Source organism: Wyeomyia smithii, chromosome 2 (genome assembly GCF_029784165.1).
Source record: "Wyeomyia smithii strain HCP4-BCI-WySm-NY-G18 chromosome 2, ASM2978416v1, whole genome shotgun sequence".
Lineage (NCBI taxonomy): Eukaryota > Metazoa > Arthropoda > Insecta > Diptera > Culicidae > Wyeomyia > Wyeomyia smithii.
Genome location: NC_073695.1, coordinates 273,367,601 through 273,394,925, shown reverse-complemented (window position 1 = coordinate 273,394,925; position 27,325 = coordinate 273,367,601). Strand labels below are relative to the sequence as shown.

The following is a 27,325-nucleotide window of genomic DNA, read 5'->3' as shown; positions in this document are numbered from 1 at the left end:
TTATTTATCAGCGAGATATCGGTAATAGATGAGAAATATGTGTCAGTAACATCCAACTAGCCTCAGACCATGTCGGGCTTACCCCACTCACTGGGTGACGGTGTTACCCCGACAGCACACATTTTTTTAAAAAGAGTATTTCTACAAATTTATCGCTTCAATTTACCTCAGATCGAGTTCCTGTGATTGCTAACAATAAAGACAATAAATTGCAGAGCAACGAAAAATTATTTTAGTCTTTTCAAATGAATAAAAGCTTAAGTTCCACTCACAAAAAATTACATCCGTTCACGCATCAGCTGCAGTAGCGTATGTTTTGTCTATTATTTTGACGTTTGACGTTTAACGGTGGCTTCGATGTGTCTTAAAATATCTAAAATATTAAATACCAACACTTCACATATTCCAAAACACAGTTAATTAGCGTTTTCTAGTAAAATCCTAGGGGTGACGGTCTTACCCTCAGTGCCGGGCTTACCCGCAGTACCCCTACGTGAGAATGAATAATCTATCATACATGAAGAACAGAAATCATTTAAATAGTTCATAATGATATGGCCTCACCTCCAGTCACTGACGGACGAGCAAAATGTTGTATTAGAGAATGCGAGTGAAACATGTTTGGTGACAGCTGAGTCGAACAGTTTCGCAGACCAGCTTGTCCAAATCCAGCCATCTGCAATATCAAAATTGGTCAGGCGAGTAACTCACCGCTCGCCTCGTTTTCTGTAATAAGCCCCAATTACAAAAAATCCCTAGAACATTGAACACCGATGACTCGAAATCATGTTTTTGGAGATTGGTTCGATCTGGTTGTACTCCGATCATTTCATTATTGCTAGTCCATCACCAGTTGCATTATGGGCAGGAATGAAATGGACTATATGGAGGCATGATGATGTCATAATCGCACGCAACCATTCAAAAGCCGATAAGACAATATTAGAAATGGTACACGATACCTGACAATCACTCAAAATTGCATAAAAAAAGTTCTGCACGCTGAAAAATAATTTTTTTAAAAGATCGGAAAAAAAACAAAATAAACGATCTTTCTAACTTTTTCAGGTCAACAGAATCGATCTGAAAATCAAAAAACAGGAACAGGAAATCATATTTTTATCTTATTATCGAAAATTTAGAAAAAATCAATAAAATTATCATTTAACGAAAAATGCACCTAAGTTATTGAAACTGCTCGCATATGGAAGCATTTAATTGGTATCTAATCGTATCAAAAGGTTTCTGATTGTTTTCAGAGGGAAATGTTTGAAAAAATTGAAGCTATTTATGTATTATCATATTATTATAATATTATTGAAAAATTTATGCAATATCAATGAAATTATCATGAAAATCAGGTTTTTTCAAGAGCATTAAATGAGCATTTAATTATTTTGACCATTCTACAACAGTTTATTGCTTAAAAATGCTGTTTCTGGCCAATGTTCTGCTAACTTTTTTCTTAAGCTAGCAGAACAATATTTTTTAAAAAAATATATTTAATGAAAAATGCACCTAAGTTATTGAAACTGCTCGCATATGGAGCATTTAATTGGTATCTAGTCGTATCAAAAGGATTCTGATTGTTTTCAAAGGAAAATGTTTGAAAAAATTGAAGCTATTCATATAATGTCATATTTTTGAAAAATTTATACAAAATCAATGAAATTATCATGAAAATCATGTATTTTCAAGAGCATTAAATGAGCATTAAATTATTATGACCATTCTACAACAGTTTATTGCTTAAAAATTGTGTTTCTGGTCAATGTTCTGCTAACTTTTTTCTTAAGCTAGCAGAACAATATTTTTTAAAAAATATATATTTAATGAAAAATGCACATAAGTTATTGAAACTGCTCGCATATGGAAGCATTTAATTGGTATCTAATCATATCAAAAGGATTCTGACTGTTTTCAGAGGAAAATGTTCGAAAAAATTGAAGCTATTTATATATAATCATATTATTACAATATTATTGAAAAATTTATACAAAATCAATAAAATTGTCATAAAAATCAGGTTTTTTCAAGAGCATTTAATGAGCATTAAATTATTATGACCATTCTACAACAGTTTATTGCTTAAAAATGCTGTTTCTGGCCAATGTTCTGCTAACTTTTTTCTCAAGCTAGCAGAACAATATTTTTGAAAAAAAAATATATTTAATGAAAAATGCACCTGAGTTATTGAAACTGCTCGCATATGGGAGCATTTAATTGGTATCTAATCGTATCAAAAGGATTCTGACTGTTTTCAGATGAAAACGTTTGAAAAAATTGAAGCTATTTATGTATTATCATATTATTATAATATTATTGAAAAATTCATACAAAATCAATAAAATTATCATGAAAATCAAGTTTTTTCAAGAGCATTAAATGTTTTTGACCGTTATAGAACCGTTTTGTGACCAAGAATGCTATTTTCGTATATTGTCTGCTAGCTATTTCCTTAAGCTAGCAAACAAATGCAATTTTCAAAGAAACGATGGAGCATTAAATTCGGCGATATGGCATTAAATGAGCATCGAATGAGCACTTAATTTTCATGCTATTAACTCTTTGTTCTGCTGACTTTGTACTTCCAGCTTAAGGGACATAAGTGATAGCCCAAGCAAAGCTTAACAAAGTTCAGCGACTGGCCTGTCTCTCCGTCACCAGTGCCATGCGCACTACACCAACGGCAGCCTTGGAGGCCATGCTCTGCTTACTACCTCTACATCTACATGTATATAAAGAGGCGGAGCTTGGTGCACTAAGGCTTCAACGAAATAAAACAATATTCGAAGGTGACCAGGTTGGTCATCTTCGCATTCTAAGGGAGTTTAAACTTACCCCTTTAGTCACCACAGTATCAGACTGCATGGCGGTTCAGAACAATCTTGATGTTCCATAGAAGGTGATCGAAACCAATCGCCACATGTGTAGTAGAGATGGTCCTGCACTTCCATCAGGCATCATCTATTTCTATACAAATGGGTCAAAAATAGGATCCAACACTGGCTCTGGAGTCTACGGGCCCGGTGTTAAGGAAACTATTCCAATGGGTGTATGGTCCACCGTTTTTCAAGCAGAAGTATATGCCATACTCGTCTGCGCTAATTACAGGCACGCGAAAATCGGCATATTCGCGGACAGCCAAGCTGCACTATTGGCATTAAAGTCCGTCAAATGCACTTCCAAAAAAGTTTGGGTTTGCACTTCCAAAAAGTTTGGGAGAATAATGTTTTATTTCGGGTGTCACCCGGTCACGCTACGCCACTGCTCAGAGTCAATATGCTATGCTATTAATCATTTAAATAGAATGATTAATAAATGTAACGGACGTAATGCAGATTTACACCAAACAAAAACCTAGGAAACACCTGTGCATGTTAAATTGCCATTACTGAGTGTTTCTCCTATTTTGACCGCCGTTGACTGCGAAGCGACAGTTGCAATTTTTTTTCCCATTCCGATATGCTCCGGTACATCGATCCAGTTTTGTTTCACTTTCTATATTCGACCGAATCGTCAGGCTTCGAGTGGCAAAAGCTTGCGGACCTGCGGACGAACCGATAGAGCGAACCGATCGTCACCGTTTGCCGGTTTGGCGGATCGAAGTGGTAAATGCATCCATAAGAAAAACCAGATAAATCGAGAGCAAGCGCACCGCACACAAACCGAATGGCCAACGGTGGATCGATACGCCGGTATGCCAATTCAGTGCAAGTAAAAAATAACGCGTAAAGTAAGAAAGAGGAAAATGCACACGCTTTAGAGCCGTAACAAATCCGTTTACTGTTTGAACCCGACCGGTGTTCGGCTGCTGTGCTGCCGTCATTGCTTCTGCGTCTCGAACTCAACCTACGCAAGGAAGTGAACTCGAATCCTTCGTGGAGTGCTGGTGCTGGTAAAAGTCAGACAACACAGACAGCAAGCGATTTCGAATGTGTTTTCGGTTATATCCATTATCATGATTAATTCAGAAACACGGCCACAGCAGTCAAACATGACATCGATCAACGGGACGACGCACGGAACGTAAGAGATGAAAGGACGCCGGTTAGTGCTGATGTTATGCAATATTTATGTTTATGAGACAGATCTGACAGATGTTGGTCGCCATATGATAGTGCCGAAAATGCAATTCGGCCGGCTAAATTTCCTTTTGGAGATAGGTTATATGATTGAAAGGAATAATCGCGAACAAACTGAATAATTCAAATCACTTAGTTGACGCAATTTTAGTCGGTAATGCTGGCATAAGGTTGCAAAAAAAATAGAAAAAAAACTGGTAATTACACTTTGTGGCATGCACTTCCAGCTGAACGCGATCCCGAGTTGGGATCCAATCGGTAAAAAGCCTGGCGGCCCAAGGAATGCACTGCGTAATCGCGATCGGCTGTTATTTAGGAGTGAGAGAAAAAAAAGGTGACGTTGTAAAACCTAATACCCACTTCTTGGTTCGCTGCCACTGCTGCTACTACTCATACGGATGACAGCCCAGCCGAGGTAGCCTTCAGCCGGTGGGTACCTCCGACATCGCAAAGGAGACAAATTGAGATGGAAGTCGATTCCGGACGTAATTGCATTAATGAAAGACACATGAATGTGGACTCTTGCCAATGCTCGCGAATGAAGGCTATTTCTGGTTTGGCCAAAAGTTGAAATGCGCTGGTTAATGAAAGCGACATTCGCCTCGCGCCTCCGTTCGGATTACATATCGCGTGTGAATGGAAGGAGTTATTGGATCAGCAGGGTCAACAAACTCTAGCTAACGTCTGTGCGTATTTTAGTCAAAACTAGCTGAGTACTTGATTATGCTCGGGATATAATGTGAAATTAAGATGGCTCAAACGGAGCAACGGCATATTATTTTTTCTAATTGAGAAAAATAAATATCGAATATTCAATATTTGATAGGACTGGAATAGACATTCAAGACTCAATAGTCATAAATTTGGATAACCTCTGTCGGCGCGATACATCTTAGCGGCCCATTGTGGGAGAAAAGGCCTTTTGCCGATATCATGTCAAGATTTTTATATATTCCCAACACCACTACTATTACTTATCGATTTCATCTCAATAAAAAGTTAGTTCCAATTATACTATCGAATAGCAAGGCACGCGTTTCTTTACACTCCTCTCTTAAGGTTAGCTTTCGGGAAACTACGGTTCGCTACACGTTTATCGGCTTTGGCCCCACTTAATGGTCCTTCGAACCGGATCTCGAGGCCATCGGTTAGCAAAGTGCGTTCTCATCCATTTTCAACCGTAGCATCGTTATCCGCACGGTGTGTCATTGATACTTACCGGAAAATTTGTTGGTGATACCGTACATAAGAGTAAAATGGACAAATTAATTCGTGAAAGACGTTCAGTAGAAGCCCGATTGAAGCGTACGACTAACGTACTGAAAAAACTCCGTGATAGCGATGATCCGGAAGATACCGACATCCACACAGAACTCGATAACCTCCAAAATGTTTGGCTAGCCTATCTAACCCTTCATCAAAGAATGATCGACGAGTGTTCCGAGGAAAATATAGAGGGTTTGCTCGATCATATGGCTAATTTCGAAGAAGAAGTGATTTACTTGAAAATCGGCTTTAATAAATTGCTTAAAAGGTTCGAGTTTTCGTCTACCCACCATGAGGCACCCGCTATGCAAAATGGCAGCGATGCTATCAGGCAACTAGCAGAGCAGCAAGCGCTATTCTTTCGCAATTTCTCCGCCAATTTCACAATGACACCTCCAGCGATGGCCACTGATCAAAGTGTTACAAACTTTTCAGATGTCAAGCTTCCGAGGATGAACATTCCCACGTTCAGTGGTGATATTCTAAGCTGGCCGTCATTTTTCGATTTATTTGATAGCGCCGTTAATAAAAACACAAACTTGCAAGACAGTCAAAAATTATACTTCTTGAAAACTAATCTGGCTGGCGAAGCTGGTTCCTTAATTTCTCATCTCAGAATAGAGGATGCCAATTATGCTCCCGCGCTCGCCAAACTACAGGAAAGGTACAATAGACCGCTTGAAATAGCAACGCAACACATCCAGCGCTTTTTGAAGTAGAATACTTCTCTCAGGAAGTTCGGCTACATAGGGATGTGAAATGAAAATCTAAAACCGAAAAAAGTGAAAAATATGTCCAATTTCAAATGCTAATAAATCGGTTAGTATTCGATGGATTTCCTTCGTTCTTGTAGCAATAGACTGGAAAATCTTCTAAGATTCTTCCCAAAATAGGATAATTGTAATTTTATTATTCACACTATTGTACTATTGAAAATAGTCAAGCCTTGTCAAAACGAAAAATTCGACCTCTGATTGGTCGTTATATGCTTGCTTCCCAAGCACGGTCGACAGGATCATATACCTTGCAATTGAAAACATGCTATTTGGCCTATATAAGAGCCTGTTTCAGCCGGAGCCGCTCATAATAGTTCTAGACAGCGACAACAGCAGTCGTCCTTCTCAGCAGCAGCACTAGCTCTGTGGTTGGTCAACACGTCTCAGGAGCAGCGCGGTTTTTCTCAGCGTGTGTCGCCAGACAGCCATTATTCCCCCCGTGTTGGGGCAGCATGAAGATTGCCATCAGGAAATCCAATTTTGGAAATCAAAATGCCTTTTTGAAGGCAAATAAACAAGTCATTGAAAGTTAATAATTTTTGTCAACGCAAGCAAGCATTCTGTGTTGCATCCTAACAATTTAAATTTGTCGCACCCGTCTAATTTACTGAATGTGAAATAGCTTCCACAGTGCATGTTGTCCGTGTATCTTAATTCCCCCAATGTTGAGGCAGCTCAAAGGTTGTAATTAGCAACCGATTTTGAACCGCAACATGCTTTTTTCAAGGCAAATAAAAAAATAATTGAAGGTTAATAATTTTCTGGCATTCTGTGCGGGATGCAATCAAATTCTGTTGTAGTTGTCTAATTTTCACTTTATTTTGTAAACCCCCCCACTGTAGGGGCAGCGCAAAGGCTGCGATCAGCATAACCGACATTGAATAATAAACTGCCCTGTTAGTACGCATTCACAAAAGCAGTTAGTTCGACTATGCAGAGCTAATATGAAGTCGGTTCAATCTATCAGCATAAACAGAATTTCGTCGTTTCCCAGCTGCCAAGTTGCAACATGATGCAACACGCAACAGCGAGCAAACGAAATCGCTTGATGTTACAAACCGCAATAAGATACGGGTTAAAACCGTTGCGTGTGTGAGAGAACCATCGGTGTTTATTCGCTGGATACACTATCTACTGTCTACTGAACGCAATAATCTGCTTACATGCGACATGGGGACGGGAACATTTTCTTCATCCAAGCTACACAACACGACACAAAACATGTTATTTTGTTGCTTCAATGAGAGTGCTATCGGTCCGGCTCGACAGAATGTTCACAAGAAATCATTTTTGTGCATCCGTGCTACGAAACTGAGGAAAAACTTGAGAAACTGAAAAAAGAGGTGGAGCTTATCAAATGATCGCTCTGAACCAGAATGAAGTCACACATATTTTTCAAGTTATATCATTCCACCACGTACGTAAAATAATTCATTCCTATTTTCATCCCTATATAAGAGCCTGTTTTAGTCGAAGCCGCTTATAGTAGTTCTGAACAGCGACGACAGCAGTCCTCCCTTAGCAGCAGCGGGAGCGAGCAGTGGGTACCATCGATAGCGGATAGCGGCCACAACTGTGGCATGGCTGCGAATAAGTGTAGCAGTTTCAGCGGATCTCACCATCGATAGCAACAGGGCCAGCAGATGCAGGTACAGCGAATACCAATGGCGGCCACAACTGTGGCATGGCTACGGATAGCGTTGCAGGTGCTCAGCAGTTGGGCTAGCGTATAGCGGCCTCAACTGTGGCATGGCTATGCATAGCGTAGCTGTTGCAGCGGGTATATCAGCATCGATAGTAGCAGGTTCAGCTGATGCAACGACACTCCCTTCACTAAAATGCTGTTTCAGTGTGGTAGCGGGAAGCATCAGCAGCAGGCTTGCATGAAGTGAATACATCAGCCAGCAACTTTCTCTAAGGCCTCTGCCATAGTAGACGCGAAAAGCGGCGCGAACCGATTCGCTCGGCCGTAGGTTGATGTACAGCTCTACTGATGGCTGTACATTAACCTACAGCTGAGCGAATCGGTTCGCGTCGCTTTTCGCGTCTATTATGGCAGAGGCCTAATGGGAAAGTTGTATCAGTTTGTTCAGAAGAATATTATTGTCGGTAATATTACAGAGATGCGATTGCGTAAATCCGATTTTGAATTGAACAATTGTTCTTTTGAGAACAAATAACACACTTATTTGAAGAGTTAATAGCTTTTGGTACCAATAGCAGTATAGTGACAGCCTCAGCGGTAGATGCAGATGCAGCCGGTACTTCCCTGAGGCCGATGTAAAGGTAAATGGGAGCAGCACGGCGAAACAGTTCGGGTTATGCTTAGACGCGCGTCATTTTTCGTTCTTGATATTCCCCACATGAAACGACGCGCTTTCGTATGAAAGCGGTGGTATAAGCGGTAGATGCATTTGCCAACACTTCCTCCAGTGAAGCCGTGTCTAGTTTTCAATGTGAAAACACCTTTCTCATTGTGTTGACCGTGCGCCTTAGTCCTCACTATCAAGGTAACTTAGAGATGTAAGATAAACACTACATCCTATGATAAATTGAACAATTGTCCTTATAAGGACAACAAATGAATTAATGAAGATTTAATTTTGAATTAGAATACTTCTCTCAGGAAGTTCGGCTACATAGGGATGTAAAATGAAAATCTAAAACTGAAAAAAGTGAGAAAAATTTCAAATGCTAATAAATCCGTTAGTTTTCGATGGATTTCCTTCGTTTTTGCAGAAGTCGATTAGAAAATCTTCTAAGATTCCTATCAAATGCATGAAATTGCAATTTTATCATTCGAACTATTGTACTATTGAAAACTCTTAAGCCTTGTCAAAACAAAATTCGACCTCTGATTGGTCGTTATACCGCGCTTTCCCAAGCACGGTCGGCAGAGTTATGGACCTAGTAAATTGGGAATGCATCATTTGGCCTATATAAGAGCTTCATCAGATAATAAACAAACATTTCATCGGATATTAAATTGAACAACTGAAATTTGAAGAACACAAATGATTATTTGAAGGGTTAATATTTTCTCATTTTGCGCTTTAATCCAAAGTTAATAATCTTCATCTACATGCATACTCTGACTATTATTACGTGTCTGCGTCGCTTAGTGTTTGGCTACGGTCATGCAGAACGCAAATAACGGCGCGATGCGATTCGGCAAGACGAACTCTGTTGAAATGTATAGCTCTACTTCGCCTTAAAAAGAGCTGTACATTTCACCACGGTAAGGCGAATCGCATCGCGCTGGCATTCGCGTTCTGCATAACCGTAGCCTTTGTTCCGTTCCCGTTTAATGATGTCGTTAAATGTGCATATTACAATTCGGCAGCACTTCAACTTCTCATTTGCACAAAATTTAAAAATATCCAATGAACTTCATTCAAAATAACAGACAAAAAGAAATTACAATACTGCCAATGAACGGTCAACGTTTTTTTTTATTCTCGCTTATTTTCCGTCGGTCTAGTTCCGCCACTGTTGTGGCCAATCACCGACGCCCAGGGAGGCGACTCCACACCCAGGACCCTAACTCACGACCCGTTCATTAACGGACCGGCGCCAACGGCTTTACTTCCTCATGCGATGGAAGGCGTGATCCCAGAGATTTTTCGCCTCAGAAAATCTCCCAGTGTCGGCTAGGATTAAATCTAGACCAGTTGGGTTGGTTGTGAGTGGATCACGCCACCTCACAACCATCGACACCTATGTCGGCGGTGGGATTCGAACCCAGGCGTCGAGCGTGGTTGGCGGAGACGTTACCATCCACACTAGGCCCCCGCTCAACGGTCAACGTTTATTTACTAGAAAAAATGACTGACACGCAAGCAGCCAGGTTATCTTTCTTGTAAAAGTATTCTACTTCAACCTTGCGGTCGTGGCTTTGCATACAACCTTCTTGTGATTTTTTAGCTCAACCATCGCTGACGTCATCATCCTCCTCTGGATTGCGCGCACTGCATGATGTATCTGACGAAGTAGTTCGCGCACTAAAGGCGATGCATCGTGAAGAGCGGGACATATGGTTGCTGTACATCCTCGTCGAGAAGCTCGATCACCACACGAAACAGTTATGGTGCCAAAAAAGGGCCGATTTGTCTGAAAACGAAATAACGCTTGAACGGTTCCTGAAATTTATCGATGCGCAAAGTTATGCATTGAAACCTTCCCAGCCAATTCGCGACAAATCTGTGCCTGCTTTCACAAAGGCTCCTTCTAGGTTGCAATATAAAGGGGCATCACTATACGCTTCGAGTAATGAAGGCTCATCTCAAACACTGTGTGGTTATTGCTTCAAAATGGCACATCAGCTTTACCAGTGCGGTAAATTTATCAATGCCAGTCCAACTGAGCAGCTTGATTACATTACTAAACAAAAGCTCTGCCAAAACTGTATGAAGCAGCACTTTGGAGAGAATTGTAGCTCTAGCAACTGTAGAAAATGCCACAGATTTCACCACACACATCTGCACAATGCCCTGTCTGCGTATGTGCCCAACAGAGAGGTGTCTGCAACAATCGATTCCTCGGATTCGTCTGCCGTTTCTCAAGCATTGATTACACCTGCAAGCTTAGCCGCAGACGTTGCGGACACGAATGTTCTTCTTTTGACAGCTACTATCAATGTGTGCGATAAATATGGGAGACCCCACACTTGTCGCGCTATTCTCGATTGTGCTTCGCACACTAGTTATATAACAAGAGAATTGTGTGAGAAATTAGACCTGCCCACAGCAAAGGTTGATTTTGAGTTTGGCGGCATTTCTGGGCTCGCCGGTCATTCTAACTTAGGTGCGCAGGTCAGCTTTAGTTCTCGTTGCACAGGGTACCGCAATATCGTTCCATGTGTGGTTTTAGACCGTCTTACGTCCGAGCTTCCACTGAGACCAGTTGACATCACCACTTGGCCAATACCAGAATCTATTAAGCTTGCAGATCCACAATTTCACCACCCTGGAAAAATTAGCATTCTGCTGGGAAATAAATTGTTTTTCAGTTTGATCGAGCCTGGCACCGTTAAGCTTAGTGCCAACGACAGTCTCCCAGTTCTGCAAAATACTAAACTCGGTTGGGTGGTATCTGGCGGTTACAAGAAAGCCGAGTCATCGCTCAATCCCTCGGTATCACCGTGCCTTGTCATTGCCACCAATGACGTATTGTCTCAGCAAATTTCTCGATTCTGGGAGCTTGAGGAATATATCAACCCTAAACCACATATGAGTGATCAGGAACTGTTGTGCGAGGATCATTTTTTGAAATACACAACTCGTGACAGCCTTGGACGGTTCATCGTTCGCCTACCGTTTCTAAAAAATCCTGCCACCTTGGGCAACTCGCGAGAAATTGCAATTAGACGGCTTCTGCATCTCGAACGAAAGCTAGATAAAAATATACTACTAAAACAGCAGTATCATGAATTTATGCGGGAATACATTTAGTTGGGACACATGTCGGTAGCTACGAATGCATCCTCTAAGCTAGCAATTTTTCTTCCTCATCACTGCGTCGTGAAGGAAGCCAGCACGACTACCAAATGCAGAGTGGTCTTCGATGCGTCTGCAAAAACATCCAGTGGCGAGTCACTCAGGTTCTCATGGCTGGACCAGTGCTTCAGGATTCCCCTATCGACATTCTTTTACGGTTTCGATTCCCCACGGTGGTACTTACAGCGGATATACAAAAAATGTACCGTATGGTGCAGTTACATGAGGATGATCGAGACTTCCAGAGAATTTTATGGCGATGGACAAAAGAAGAGCCAATAAGTGAATACCGACTCAACACAGTAACCTACGGGACAAAGAGTGCCTCATACTTAGCCACCAAATGTGTACAACAACTACTCGAATCGCACCGTGTAAAATATCCGCAGACGGTAGAAAAGGCAGTCAGGGGAATATATGTCGACGACGTTATTACCGGAGCAGATACTCTCGATGAAGCTATAATCCTGCGTTCACAACTGTCTTCACTTTTTGGCAGTGGAGGCTTTCACTTAAGAAAATGGGCTTCAAACTGTGCATCTGCCCTCACAGGTGTGCCGAAGGCAGATATCGAATTGAAGGTGCCAATCGAGCTCGACGGATCCGACACAATTAAAACTCTTGGAATACACTGGCAGCCGTGCAGCGATGAGCTCCGTTTTAGCTATCACCCAACACAGATCCTTCAGCCCACGAAACATTCAATACTGTCGCAAATTGCAAGTCTCTTCGACCCACTAGGACTTCTGACACCGATTGTTATAAAGGCTAAGTTTATTATGCAGCGACTATGGGAACTGAAGGTGGCCTGGGATGCCTCTCCACCCGGTGAGTTAGTAAATGCCTGGTATGATTTGCTCCAAAGTCTGTCGTCCCTTAATTCATTTCAGAATCCTCGGAGAGTGGTTAGCACTCGGAGTACATCTCATCTGGTTCTGCACGGCTACAGTGACGCTTCCGAATGAGCTATGGGAGCTTGTGTTTATGTTCGAACGATTAACGGATTTGATACTATCGCCTCGCATCTGCTCTGCGCCAAGTCAAAGTTGGCTCCAATAGGAAACAAGAGAACAACACTTCCTCGGCTAGAGCTAGTAGCCATGCGTATTCTGGCTCGTTTAATAAAAAATGTCACAGCAGCCGTCGAGCAACCGTTCTATGAAATACGTGCTTGGACTGACTCTCAAGTTGCATTAGCTTGGATCAATGGAGGCGCATCGCGTTGGAAAACCTTCGTTGCCAATCGCGTGGCGGAAATAGTTACCCATCTTCCAGCAATAAATTGGGGTCATATAGACACGCACCTGAATCCTGCTGACTTAATTTCGCGCGGTGTAGTGCCAGAGAAACTGAAAGATTGTTCTCTATGGTGGAATGGTCCGACATGGAACGAACGCTTGGGACACCAGAAATACAATAATCTTGTGCTTAACAACACTGAAAGGCAACAGATTAATAGGGAGCAAAGGAATTTGGCAGTGTCACTCGTCGCTGTCTATGAAAATACATTTCTGGACAACATGATGCACAGATATTATCCAAACCTACAAAAACTTCTTCGTATCACTGCTCGCATTCTTCGTTTTCGTCGTGTAGAAACAATGGAGCCAACCATCCTTTCACCAAGGGAAATTGATCGAGCTCTGATTATCTATATAAAACACATTCAGCAACAATTCTACTCCGAAGAACTTAATGCATTCGTTGTTTTGCTTTCGTCTCGATTAGACGCAAATTGTTCATCTCCGTTTGAGTTTGCAAAATAACAATACACGAGTTATCGTACGGGTGTTTTTTTGTCGATTATTTCTTGTGCTGCGCGATAACAATAGCCGGTAGTTTATCGGCAGAAACATCTTCTGCACACTGGTAGGGGCAGGCTACCCCGCCAGTGATCCGATACGCAGCTGATATATCAGCAAGAATAATTCTCCCGCACCGCTGTTACCCCGCTAGCAGCACGGACCACCATACGATCGAGCGAGTGGAAGTCAACTACAAGTGGCATCTACAAGGTCGCGTGTAGGATACGGCCACTGTGTCACAACACGAAGCTGGATCGTCATTGTTTGTTCTGCGGAGACGCTCGATTAATCCTACTATCAGCCGTGAGGTCGTGACTTAGACGTTCGGTGAAGTATTCACTTTAGAATTTTTATCATTATTATTAATAGTATTATTATTGTTATTATTATAATTATTATTACTATTATTATTATTATTATTATTATTACTATTATTATTATTATTATTATTATTATTATTATTATTATTATCATTATTACTATTGTTATTAGTATTAGTATTACTGCCTTTTTTTTAATTTTGATCCATTGTAGTTTGAAAAATTGTTTTTAAAATTTAATAGCAACTATTTGACCCCCCCCCCACATTCGAATATTTATCGTTTGTGTGCGGTAGAGCGTAACGCTCCCGCAAAATGGACGACATGCAGGTGCAACTATTCCTGGATGTGGAAACAACTGGGGAAGAGATTGAGATCTCCCCCATCAATTCCCCTCTACCTTCCCCGCTACCTAGCCCCGTACCAAGGGTACCGGCAACACGGGTGAAAGCTTACCCAGATGCTTCGAAAGGTCCGTTCGTAGTTTACTTCAGGCCCATAAAGAAGCCTCTAAATATAATTCAAATCGGCAAGGACCTGGCAAAACAGTTTTCGGACGTAACCGAAATTACAAAGGTTAGACCGAACAAACTGCGAGTTGTTGTGAGTAGCTTGAAGCAAGCAAACGCAATTGCTAGCTACGAGCTCTTCACGAGAGAGTACCGCGTGTACATCCCTGCCAAGGACGTGGAGATCGACGGTGTGGTTACCGAAGGAAGCCTCACGGTCGATGACATTTTGCGTCACGGGGTTGGCTGCTTCAAAAACCCCCTGATTCAAGATGTAAAGATACTGGATGTCAAGCAATTGCATTCAGTATCCATCGAAGAAGGGAAGAAGAAATTCTTCCCTTCGGATTCCTTCCGTGTAACATTCGCCGGATCCGCACTGCCGAACTACATCTCTTTGGACAGGGTTCGTCTGCCTGTACGCCTGTTCGTACCGCGGGTCATGCATTGCCAAAACTGCAAGCAGTTAGGTCATACAGCCACCTACTGCTGCAACAAGGCACGCTGCAGCAAGTGCGGAGGCAATCATGCTGAGACCGCTTGCAGTGAGGATACTGAAAAGTGTCTTTACTGCGAGGGAACTCGGCATGACCTTTCGGCGTGTCCCGCGTACAAACAGCGCGAGGAAAAAATAAAGCGTTCCCTCAAGGAACGATCAAAGCGCTCTTTCGCAGAAATGCTGAAGAGTGCTGAGCCACCCTCGACAGGAAACATCTTTTCCTTTTTGCCAACCGATGAGGGTACATCTGACGATCCCGTCGAAGGGTGTTCTTATGCCATGCCAGAAGGATCTAGGAAGAGGAGAATGATCAACTCTCCTAATCTTTCTCGCAAAGGTCGCAAGATAACCCCTAGCGGAATGACCAATAAGCCAACACAAAAAGGAAGCGGTGAAGAAAAACCGAAGCAAGTACCTCCCGGTTTTAATTTTAAATCAAACCAGGAGTACCCACCGCTTCCTGGGGCACCAAAAACCCCTCGGGCACCCATTTCTCGATCAGAAGATAAAATAGAAACAGGGTTCATAAAATTTTCTGATATTGTGGACTGGATATTTAAAACATTCAACATACCAGATCCCCTACAAAATATTCTTCTTGCCCTTCTTCCTACAGTGAAAACCTTTTTGATGCAACTAGCAGCAACTTGGCCCCTCATTTCAGCTATCATATCTTTCGATGACTAATACGGCGAAAGAGGTTAGGAATTTTATCACTGTATTACAGTGGAATTGCAGAAGTATCATCCCCAAATTCGATCTATTTTCTCATTTAATAAATACATACAATTGTGACGCATTTGCGCTCTGTGAAACCTTTCTCAATTCAAACGATCAACTCAATTTCCACGATTTTAACATTATTCGTCGAGATCGAGACTCACACGGTGGAGGGGTACTTTTAGGGATTAAAAAGTGCTATTCCTTCTTCCGAATCGACCTCCCCTCGATCTCGAATATTGAAGTCGTTGCCATTCAAACGAATATGGATGGAAAAGACCTATGCCTTGTTTCGTTATATATGCCTCCATCCGCGCGGATTGAACAGAAGCATCTCACTGATATAGCAGAGTTGCTTCCCGCGCCTTTTTTGATATTGGGAGATTTTAATTCTCACTGTTCGCTATGGGGGTCGCTGTACGACGACAACCGATCTTCTTTAATCTGTAACTTGATCGACGACTTCAATATGACAGTTTTGAATACTGGGGAAGCGACACGTGTACCTAATCCTCCAGCACGTGAAAGCGTGCTTGACCTATCCCTCTGCTCGACATCACTAGCGCTAGATTGCCGGTGGAAAGTAATCAACGATCCCCACGGTAGTGATCATCTTCCAATCGTTATATCAATTGCTAATGGTTCAACTCCCCCGAACCCAATCAATATTTGCTACGACCTTACACGTAATATTGATTGGAAGTGTTATGAGTCTATTATAGCGCAATCTATCGAGACTCACGAGGAACTTCCTCCGGAGGAAGAATACGCGTTCTTAGCTGGCTTGATAATCGACGCCGCGACTCAAGCTCAGACGAAACCGATACCCGGGGTAACGATTAGACAGCGCCCTCCCAACAAATGGTGGGACAAAGAGTGCTCTGAGCTGTACGCGCGAAGGTCCGCGGCGTATAAGGACTACCGGGAGTACGGCACTGTCAACCTGCTTCGAAAGTACGAGGCACTGGGCAGGCAGATGAAGAGCTTAGTAAAGGCGAAAAAACGCGGGTACTGGCGGCGGTTCGTAAACGCGTTGTCCAGGGAAACAGCGATGAGCACTCTTTGGGATACCGCCAGGCGCATGCGGAACCGTGACGTTTCGAATGAAAGCGAGGAGTATTCAGATCGCTGGATACTCGATTTTGCCAAAAAGGTCTGTCCAGACTCTGTACCGGAACAGAAAACCTTTCGCGACGCGTTATTAGTTACTACGGAAGAGCCTCCATTTTCGATGTTGGAATTTTCAATGGCTCTCCTGTCGTGCAACAATAAGGCTCCAGGGTTAGATAGAATAAAATTCAACCTGTTGAAGAACCTACCCGACTCTGCAAAAAGACGCTTGTTGAATTTATTCAACAAGTTTCTTGAGCTAAATATTGTTCCGCATGACTGGAGGGAGGTAAAAGTCATTGCTATTCGGAAACCCGGGAAACCTGCCTCTGATCACAATTCATATAGGCCGATTGCGATGCTCTCTTGCCTCCGGAAATTAATGGAGAAAATGATCCTCTTACGGTTAGACAAATGGGTCGAAACAAACGGGTTACTTTCAGATACTCAATTTGGCTTTCGCCGGGGCAAAGGGACGAACGATTGCCTAGCGTTGCTTTCTACTGAAATTCAACTAGCCTTTGCTCGAAAAGAGCAAATGGCTTCTGCGTTCATGGATATTAAGGGGGCTTTTGACTCTGTCTCTGTAGAAGTTTTAAGCGCGAAACTTCATTCGCAGGGACTTTCACCATATTTGAATAACTTTTTGCTCAATTTGTTGTCAGAAAAGCATATGTATTTCTCACATGGCGATTCGACAACTTCCCGAATTAGTTACATGGGCCTCCCCCAGGGCTCATGTTTAAGTCCTCTCTTATATAATTTTTACGTCAATGACATCGATGAATGTCTTGCAAATTCATGCACGCTAAGGCAACTTGCAGACGATAGCGTTGTATCCATTACTGGTGGCAAGGCTAGCGACCTGCAAGGACCATTGCAAGATACCTTAGACAATTTGTCTGAATGGGCTCTTAAGCTGGGTATCGAATTCTCTCCGGAGAAAACTGAGCTGGTCGTTTTTTCTAGGAAGCATAACCCAGCTCAGCTGCAGCTCCTACTAACGGGTAAAACGATCTCTCAGGTTTTAGTCGCTAAATATCTCGGGGTCTGGTTCGACTCCAAATGCACCTGGGCTTGTCATATTAGATATCTGACACAAAAATGCCAACAGAGGATTAATTTTCTTCGTACGATTACCGGAACTTGGTGGGGGTTCTCACCCAGGAGACCTTCTAAGGTTATACCAAACAACGATATTGTCAGTTCTTGAGTACGGCTGTTTCTGCTTTCGCTCCGCCGCGAACATGCACATTATAAAATTAGAGAGAATACAATATCGTTGTTTGCGTATTGCCTTGGGTTGCATGCAGTCGACCCATACGATGAGTCTTGAAGTGCTCGCGGGTATTCTTCCGTTGAAACATCGTTTTTGGAATCTCTCTTACCGGTTGCTAATTCGATGCACAGTTATGAACCCATTAGTAATTGAAAATTTCGAGAGGTTGGTCGACCTTCAACCTCAATCCAGATTTATGACTTTATATTTTGACTATATGGCTCAAGATATTAATCCTTCTTCATACGATTCCTCCAATGTCGCACTTTTAGCTACTTCTAATAATGCTATATTCTTCGACACCACCATGAAACAAGACATTTCTGGTATCCCGGATCAATTGCGACCCCAAGAGATCCCTAAGATTTTTTCCAATAAGTTTAAACATGTTAGTTATGATAAAAGCTTTTACACTGACGGATCTAATCTAGATGAGTCCACTGGCTTCGGTGTTTTCCACGAAAATTTTACCGCCTCCTACAAACTCGATGCTCCTGCTTCCGTGTACGTCGCAGAACTTGCTGCTATTCAGTACTCTCTTGGAATCATCGAAACCCTACCCATAGACCACTACTTCATCTTCACAGATAGTCTCAGTGCCATTGAGGCTCTGCGATCAATGAAGCCTGTGAAGCACACCCCGTATTTCCTGGGGAAAATACGGCGGTTTCTAAGTGCTTTAACAGATAAAAATTACCGGGTTACCTTTGCGTGGGTCCCTTCTCATTGCTCGATTCCGGGTAACGAAAAGGCTGACTCTTTAGCTAAGGTGGGTGCTATTGACGGCGATATTTATGAAAGACCAATTGCTTTTGATGAATTTTATAGCATTTTGCGTCAGAGAACACTCAACAGTTGGCAATCATCATGGAACTCAGATGAACTGGGACGGTGGCTACATTCCATTTTTCCTAAGGTATCGACGAAAGCATGGTTCAAGGGGTTGGATGTAGGTCGGGACTTCATTCGCGTGATGTCCAGACTTATGTCCAATCACTATACGTTAAACACGCATCTCTTTCGTATAGGGCTTGTAGACAGTAATCACTGCGTTTGTGGCGATGGCTACCATGACATCGAGCATGTTGTTTGGTCGTGTACCGAATACTGTGGTGTTAGGTCTGAGCTTATAGATTCCCTTCGGGCCCGAGGAAAACAACCGAACGTACCCGTTAGAGACATTCTGGGAAGCGGTGATCTCCAGTACATGACACAGCTATACGTGTTCATAAAACACGCTGGTATTAAAATATGAAACTCTTCTATCTATTTGTTAGATTACCATTCCCGCTACACGCTGAAAGAAGATGATACACTAAGCTGGAGACACCCAAACGAAGACTCGGCATCTTCATGTTCACGCAGACACCTCAGTCCAAACTGCTCAAATAGAACATCACTGCTTAGCCATGTACAAATAAATAAATCGTATAACTCAATATAGTTGAAATCAAAATTGTAACTCCCCTCCTCTCACCTTAAATCCCCACTAGCTCGTAGTCGGCCGCGAGAATAAAGAAAAGGCCTCCCTCTTTTCCCTGCTAATTTAGAATTTAAAAAAAATGTACTTGGCTCAGTTAAACATAAATTGTATCGTGCCGTGTCAAATAAACTATTTAAAAACTAAAAAAAAAAAGAACTTAATGCTTTACAGCAACAAAGGGATTTAAGTCGAAATAGCTCCTTGCGCCAACTCAGACCATTTTTGGACGAAGCTGGACTCATCAGGGTGGGCGGCAGGATCCAACAAGCTAATCTGTGCTATGATTCGAAACATCAAATTGTATTGCCATCCAATTGTATTCTTACTGCTCTTGTTCTGCAACAGTATCATACTTTGCATAATCACTGCGGACCACAAACGTTACTGGCAGTCTCGCGCAGAAGATACGGGATCACTCATGGAACAAGTGCAGCGCGCAAGGTCTACAGACAATGCCTAACTTGCTCTCGAGTTAAACCTCCACAAGCTTATCAACAAATGGGTCAGCTCCCAGCCGATCGTGTCATACCACACCCCCCTTTCTTGATTACTGGTGTTGATTATGCGGGTCCAATAAGCGTTGTGGGCCGCAGAGTACGCGGAGCAGTCGCGAGTAAAGGATACATCGCACTTTTCATTTGTTTTTCCACGAAGGCCGTGCATTTGGAAGCTGTTTCCAGCTTAAGCACAGACGCATTTCTAGCTGCATTTACTCGATTCACCTGTCGTTACGGCTTACCTGCAAGAATGGTTTCTGATAATGCAACCAACTTTCGCTCGGCATCAAAATACTTTCGTGATGTTCATAGGCACATCAATTCCGCTGAGCATAATCATCAAGTGAGTGACTTTCTGGCGAATAAGGGAGTTGAATGGCACTTTATACCAGCTCGCTCACCACATCACGGTGGGCTTTGGGAATCGGCAATTAAGTCCGCGAAACAGCTGCTGGAAAAGACTGCAGGTAACCAAATTTTCACCTATGAGGAATTGTCAACCTTTCTTGCTCAAGTAGCGGCTACAATGAACTCGCATCCGATAACCCCAATTTCCAATGACGTACATGATCCGCAAGCTCTAACGCCTGCTCATTTTTTGATCGGACGACCCCTCACAACAATTCCAGAGCTTAATTTGTTAGAACGTCAGATCAATTCGTTGTCCAGATGGAACCATATTCAGCGTTTATCACAGGAATTTCGATCAAGATGGCAATCAGAATACGTGCGGTCTCTTAAGCTTCTGACAAGGTGGCAACAATCCGGTCGAAATATACCTGTAGGAGCGTTCGTCTTGCTTGCGAAGGAGGACGACAAACCGAAGCAGTGGCCTATAGGCCGCATCATAGAGGCATTCCCTGGACCCGACGGACACACTAGGGTGGTATCGGTGAAAACCGCAACAGGCGTCGTTCGGCGTGATGTGAGAAAACTTCGGGTTCTACCTTTGGACTATGACGAGTACGTTCCAGGAAGACTAGGAGAGGAAATTCCCGAGTGGAATTTGGTGGGCGGCTTATGTCGGTGCGATACATCTTAGCGGCCCATTGTGGGAGAAAAGGCCTTTTGCCGATATCATGTCAAGATTTTTATATATTCCCAACACCACTACTATTACTTATCGATTTCATCTCAATAAAAAGTTAGTTCCAATTATACTATCGAATAGCAAGGCACGCGTTTCTTTACACTCCTCTCTTAAGGTTAGCTTTCGGGAAACTACGGTTCGCTACACGTTTTTCGGCTTTGGCCCCACTAACCTCCATCCGCTGACGCTCGCCAATAAATCGCCGCCTTTAAACCGTATCACTTTGATCAAGCAACATTTATCCTCACTACTCCATTTCCGTTTAGTGTCGACAGTGACGGTGTCGTAATACAGCATCGATCGAGCGTGCCGTCCGCCAGACGGCCGGTTACATTATTCCCCGGAATTGGAGTGCAGTTGAACGCGATAACCTATCGCATGATGCACTGGAGGCGTTTTATCTGCCGCAATGTTCACACGAATGGTCCACCTTGGAATGCCGTTGCTTGACTTGCCCGAACAATAAAAATGACACTCGTGCAAGGGCCCTCGGGACAAACTTGCCGTCGAACCGAATCCGGGTTGATCCATCGCAGTGCAACAGAAAACCCTCTTGCCAATAGCACTGGAAGTCACCAACGTAGAGAGTGAAATAATTTATCACGATCAATTTCCTGATGCAGATTTTCTAGTTGCACTTTTTTCACACTCTATATTAACGTGTACTGCGATATCGGTGATACGGTTTAACCACACCAGACGACCCGTTTCGGAAACCATCCGGTGCGCTTTTCCACTTTTTCTCCCCGTGGGCAGTGCGAGTATAATAAATATTGCAGTCGGTTGCGTCGTAAAATGTTAAAGGAAATGCGTATCTGAATTTGTCACGATAACATGCATATGTTTATGGCCGGTTATTCAAGTTCTTCAGAGTGCTAGACAGTGCGTAACCTCAGTACCAACAGAGCTTCTTTACCAAACCTGATATTCATTAAATGTCCTTTCGTTGAGTTCGAAAGCACTGGATCGAATTTCTCCCTGCTGGCAAAACACACGAGGGCACTCGGTGAACTCGCATTAGCATATGTAGAGCAACATTAGGTTCGATAGCGATTATTATCCAATCTTGCCCGACCGGAGAAAACTGGGGAGGGGCGCGGTAATAACTCAGCGAGCGCGCATTAAATGGATAATTGACGGTAATCATGTTTGCAAAGCGGTGCGACGTGACGCGACGATCGTCCCCGTCCCTTTGATTATAAACTCGTCCGGGCAAAGTATATAGGCCGTAAGTTGTTACAGTAATCGAATTTCCCTTCGATCAGCATCGGTCGGCTGATCGATGCTGATCGAAAGTAACTCAACCTCTCGAAGGAAGGAAGCCAACAGGTTCTGCGCAAGCGAAATTATGTTTATAGGAAAAATTGATTCGGTTGCATAAGGGCTAACGAGGGATTCAGATTGAAGGGGAAAACACTGCTAAACGAGCTTTGATTGAGCCTAGTGATCGTTTGCAATTTACGAGCTAATTTCTTTTGACTTTTTGTTTCCTAGAGTTGTTCACTTTACAAAGAAGTCGATGTGCCTTTCGCAAAGCGATTGAAGTTTGGCTTTTTTGAAAACCGAAAAATCACCCAAGGGGAGGGGGGTTACGTGAAATTTCGGTTTTCGAAGTTTTTTCTTGATGCCAACTGACTTAAAAACACATGAAACCTCGAGAATTGGTGATTTTTGAAAAAAATTTTTTTTTACAAAAATCGACTCTCTGGGACTCATTTTTTCTAATGTGAAAGGCGGAGTTTAAAACATTTAGAACTTATTTAATGAAATTGATCGCTAGTCTTTCGAAATAGCTTGTATAATGATATACACTACAACTGGCATCGAATACATGATATTTCATTAGGGTGGTTCATTTATTCGGCATAGAGTGGTTCATAATATTGTGTAAAAATGAGTATAAAATGAAAAAAATCACTTTTTACTGAATACCAATAGAAAAATTCCTGAAAATATAATATTTGTTATATCACTGTCGTTAGGGTGGCAATGTTGAATTGGAAAAAATACCATGTAAAATGGCGATATAGATATTACAAAACAAATTTACAAACAAACAAAATTATCTCAACCAAAATTAAAATTGTGTCTCGCGGAAAATGTTGAATGCTTTCATGTCATTCGCAAAATTACACACGGGAGGCACATGGAATTTGAGTATTCGAAAAATGTTTTCGATTCCAAGTGTCCTAAAAGTACATGAAACGGTGGAATATGTTTTTTTATTTTGTTTGAAAAATCTATTCTCTAGGACACTTGTACTTGTTCTTTCGAATGTTGTACCAGACAATTTATTCGTTTTATTTACCACAATAATGTCCTTTGCCAACACTTGATCGAACACACAGTGCTCTGGTTTATATAATCAGACAATAGACTGTATAGATGTTATTCAGTGATAATGAGATGATAGGGATCTCAATCAGATACGCAACACAATTGACTCGTTGTTTCTGGGTTTGCGTCGTTTTGACAGTTCGACCATACATATTCTGTCAAGTTCACATCATCATAACGTGAACGTGCCCATTGGCTGAAACTTTGCATAGACGTTTTTATAGGCAAAACATCCCATTTTGTGCTATTGGTAAAATTTTTTAAAACTCATTTTTTAAAAGCTATTGAAAAATTCTATTTCGGATAGGTATTGTTGATTACAAGTATTTTTAGAGCCAACACGGTTCGTTTGAGCGGTGTGACGTCTTCGGCAAAGTTGTAGATAATATTTTTTAATATTTTTGTCTTTCAAAAAAAAATGTATATACACTCTAAAAACGAATAATTATTAATTTTTGACAAAAAATTAAAATAAAGTTTAAAATTAATTATCCAAAATCCGATGTGCCTTTCAGTTTCAGTTTTTATTATTATTTTTATTATTTTCGAAGTTTTTATACTCCCGAAACTATTTCAATTCCTTGTTTTGGTTTTAATGCAGGGCCTTTTTTTTGTGGAAAAATGGGAAAGGTGCAGAGGATTTTTTTTGTAAAATTCTTCTAGAATGAAGCTCCATCTATGAGGTAACATCGGAATCATGATCCAACAATCATCCAGTTTTGCTTAAAAAAGGAATAAACCCTCGGAGGTGGAAGACCCTGATTTCGAAATGTATTCTAACAGGCTGTTTCTGCCATTGCTGTGAACACCGTGTTAATATATTCGAATACAAGCTTTCGAGTCCTCCTCATTATTTTCATATATTATATGAAAGTGTTAGTGACAGTTCTAGGCACTTACAAATACGCATGGTGTTGTGTCAGTTGTGTTTTTAATACATGATGAAGGAGATATCCTTTTTGAAGGACCATAGAAAACCTGGTAGGCCATTATCTGCAAAAGTCCGGCAATGTTTAGATTGAAAACTTACCCCCGATCTGAATATATCTTTAGTTCTATACACAGTATTTTGGTAACGGACCTTGGAAGAAACGTAAAGTTTAGGACCTTTTCGAGTCCTTTAAAAAAAGTGGCTCAATAGACCGAAAATGATACTTCCCCGATACGCTTGTCACGAGTTCTTTTTTTCTGATGATAAATTTTTTGCTCTGGAGCAGCCACACAATGCACAAAATGATCGACTGTGGACAGCAACAGGAGACAACATTTCGGAGTCTTGAAGCAGTTTTCCTTGATTCCAGAATGCAGCTTCAGTTGGTTTGAAGAGAAGATTAAAAGCGAGGTAAGCTTGCACTGATTATAGTAGACAAAGGCGTCAGAATCGATGCTGTTTATTATAAAACAGAAGTTTTGGAGAAATTTTTCGCCCGAGTCTTCGAAAGCTCTTCGAATAAATCACTATGTGTTCAATGTGTGTACCTTAGACCGAGTGATGTGTTACGTGTGCGTGTCGGGGACACTCTCGAATTCCTTCGAAGCGCGCAGAGGATTGAGACAAGGAGATGGATTATCCTGCACATTGTTCAACATTGCCCTCGAGGGTGTAATCCGATAGGCGGGCATCGAAACGAGAGGCACGATTTTCAGCAAAGGTAGTCAACTCATAGGTTTCGCAGACGACCTGGACATTATTACAAGAAACTCAGCGACGGCGGAGGCAATCTACATCAGACTAAAAGTGGAAGCTAGAAGAGTTGGACTAGAAATGAATGCGTCGAAAACCAGGTATATGAAAGGAAGAAGCTCGAAAGAAACTAACATTTGCCTCACACGGACGGTAATCATGGACGGCGACGAACTCGAAGTGGTAGAGGAGTTCATATACTTGAAATCTCTGGTAACCGCCGACGATAACGCAAGTAAGGAGGTCCAACGACGTATTCAAGCTGGAAATCGAGCCTACTTTGCCCTTCGCAGGACGCTTCGATCCAGGAGCATACGCCGCCGCACGAAACTGACGATGTACAAAACCCTAATTAGACCCGTAGTTCTCTATGGACTCGAAACCGTGACGTTGCTCACAGAGGATATACGCGCACTGGCCGTATTTGAACGGAGTGTTGAGGACAATATTTGGTGGAGTACATACCGAAAGCGGAGAGTGGCGTCGGCGTATGCACCACGAGCTGCAGACACTACTTGGAGAAATTCCCATTGCATACTAGGGTATGGAAAAAAGGTGAACAAAAAATTTCAAAAAGAGACCCTATACAAAATGTTCACTTGCTCGAAAAAACACTCTGTGCAAAAGCTCAATCGGACTTAAAATGGGGTCGCGCAAAGCGATTGAAGTTTGGCTTTTTTGAAAACCGAAAAATCACCCAAGGGGAGGGGGGTTACGTGAAATTTCGGTTTTCGAAGTTTTTTCTTGATGCCAACTGACTTAAAAACACATGAAACCTCGAGAATTGGTGATTTTTGAAAAAAATTTTTTTTTACAAAAATCGACTCTCTGGGACTCATTTTTTCTAATGTGAAAGGCGGAGTTTAAAACATTTAGAACTTATTTAATGAAATTGATCGCTAGTCTTTCGAAATAGCTTGTATAATGATATACACTACAACTGGCATCGAATACATGATATTTCATTAGGGTGGTTCATTTATTCGGCATAGAGTGGTTCATAATATTGTGTAAAAATGAGTATAAAATGAAAAAAATCACTTTTTACTGAATACCAATAGAAAAATTCCTGAAAATATAATATTTGTTATATCACTGTCGTTAGGGTGGCAATGTTGAATTGGAAAAAATACCATGTAAAATGGCGATATAGATATTACAAAACAAATTTACAAACAAACAAAATTATCTCAACCAAAATTAAAATTGTGTCTCGCGGAAAATGTTGAATGCTTTCATGTCATTCGCAAAATTACACACGGGAGGCACATGGAATTTGAGTATTCGAAAAATGTTTTCGATTCCAAGTGTCCTAAAAGTACATGAAACGGTGGAATATGTTTTTTTATTTTGTTTGAAAAATCTATTCTCTAGGACACTTGTACTTGTTCTTTCGAATGTTGTACCAGACAATTTATTCGTTTTATTTACCACAATAATGTCCTTTGCCAACACTTGATCGAACACACAGTGCTCTGGTTTATATAATCAGACAATAGACTGTATAGATGTTATTCAGTGATAATGAGATGATAGGGATCTCAATCAGATACGCAACACAATTGACTCGTTGTTTCTGGGTTTGCGTCGTTTTGACAGTTCGACCATACATATTCTGTCAAGTTCACATCATCATAACGTGAACGTGCCCATTGGCTGAAACTTTGCATAGACGTTTTTATAGGCAAAACATCCCATTTTGTGCTATTGGTAAAATTTTTTAAAACTCATTTTTTAAAAGCTATTGAAAAATTCTATTTCGGATAGGTATTGTTGATTACAAGTATTTTTAGAGCCAACACGGTTCGTTTGAGCGGTGTGACGTCTTCGGCAAAGTTGTAGATAATATTTTTTAATATTTTTGTCTTTCAAAAAAAAATGTATATACACTCTAAAAACGAATAATTATTAATTTTTGACAAAAAATTAAAATAAAGTTTAAAATTAATTATCCAAAACAGCCCATTTAAAAAAAACTGATTTAAAAAAACTACGAACCTGAACAACGAAACCGGTCATGGAGAAATCAGAAAAAAAAGTTATAAATTTTTTTGAATTTATTTTTTTCATGGGATACATTTTTTTGAAGAACAAAGTTATTATTTACAACTTTGCCAGATACACTATGCCAATCAAATGAACAGTTTTGACAGTAAAAATATTTTTAATTCCTCCTAGAGTGCTCTATTGGAAATTAAAAATATGTTTACAGTCGAAACGGTTTGTTTGATCGGCATAGTGTCCTGGTAAAGTTTTAGATAATATTTTGGCCTTCCAAAAAAAAATTGCATTTAAAAAAATATTTGCAAAAAATGTTTTTTTAATAATTCTTTTCAATAAATATGATAACTTTTTTTCTTGATTTCTAAA

At 41.4% G+C, this 27,325-nt stretch overlaps 2 protein-coding genes across 2 annotated transcripts; both read left to right on the top strand.

The window, feature by feature from the left end:
• The first annotated feature begins 11,822 nt into the window (after positions 1 to 11,822).
• On the top strand, positions 11,823 to 12,587 carry LOC129720619 (uncharacterized). Its single transcript, XM_055672107.1, has one exon. The coding sequence runs from the start codon at positions 11,823 to 11,825 to the stop codon at positions 12,585 to 12,587; it is 765 nt and encodes a 254-aa protein (XP_055528082.1).
• Positions 12,588 to 20,094: 7,507 nt separating this feature from the next.
• On the top strand, positions 20,095 to 20,886 carry LOC129720618 (uncharacterized). Its single transcript, XM_055672106.1, has one exon. It carries the CDS (start codon positions 20,095 to 20,097, stop codon positions 20,884 to 20,886), a length of 792 nt encoding a protein of 263 aa, XP_055528081.1.
• Positions 20,887 to 27,325: the final 6,439 nt, after the last annotated feature.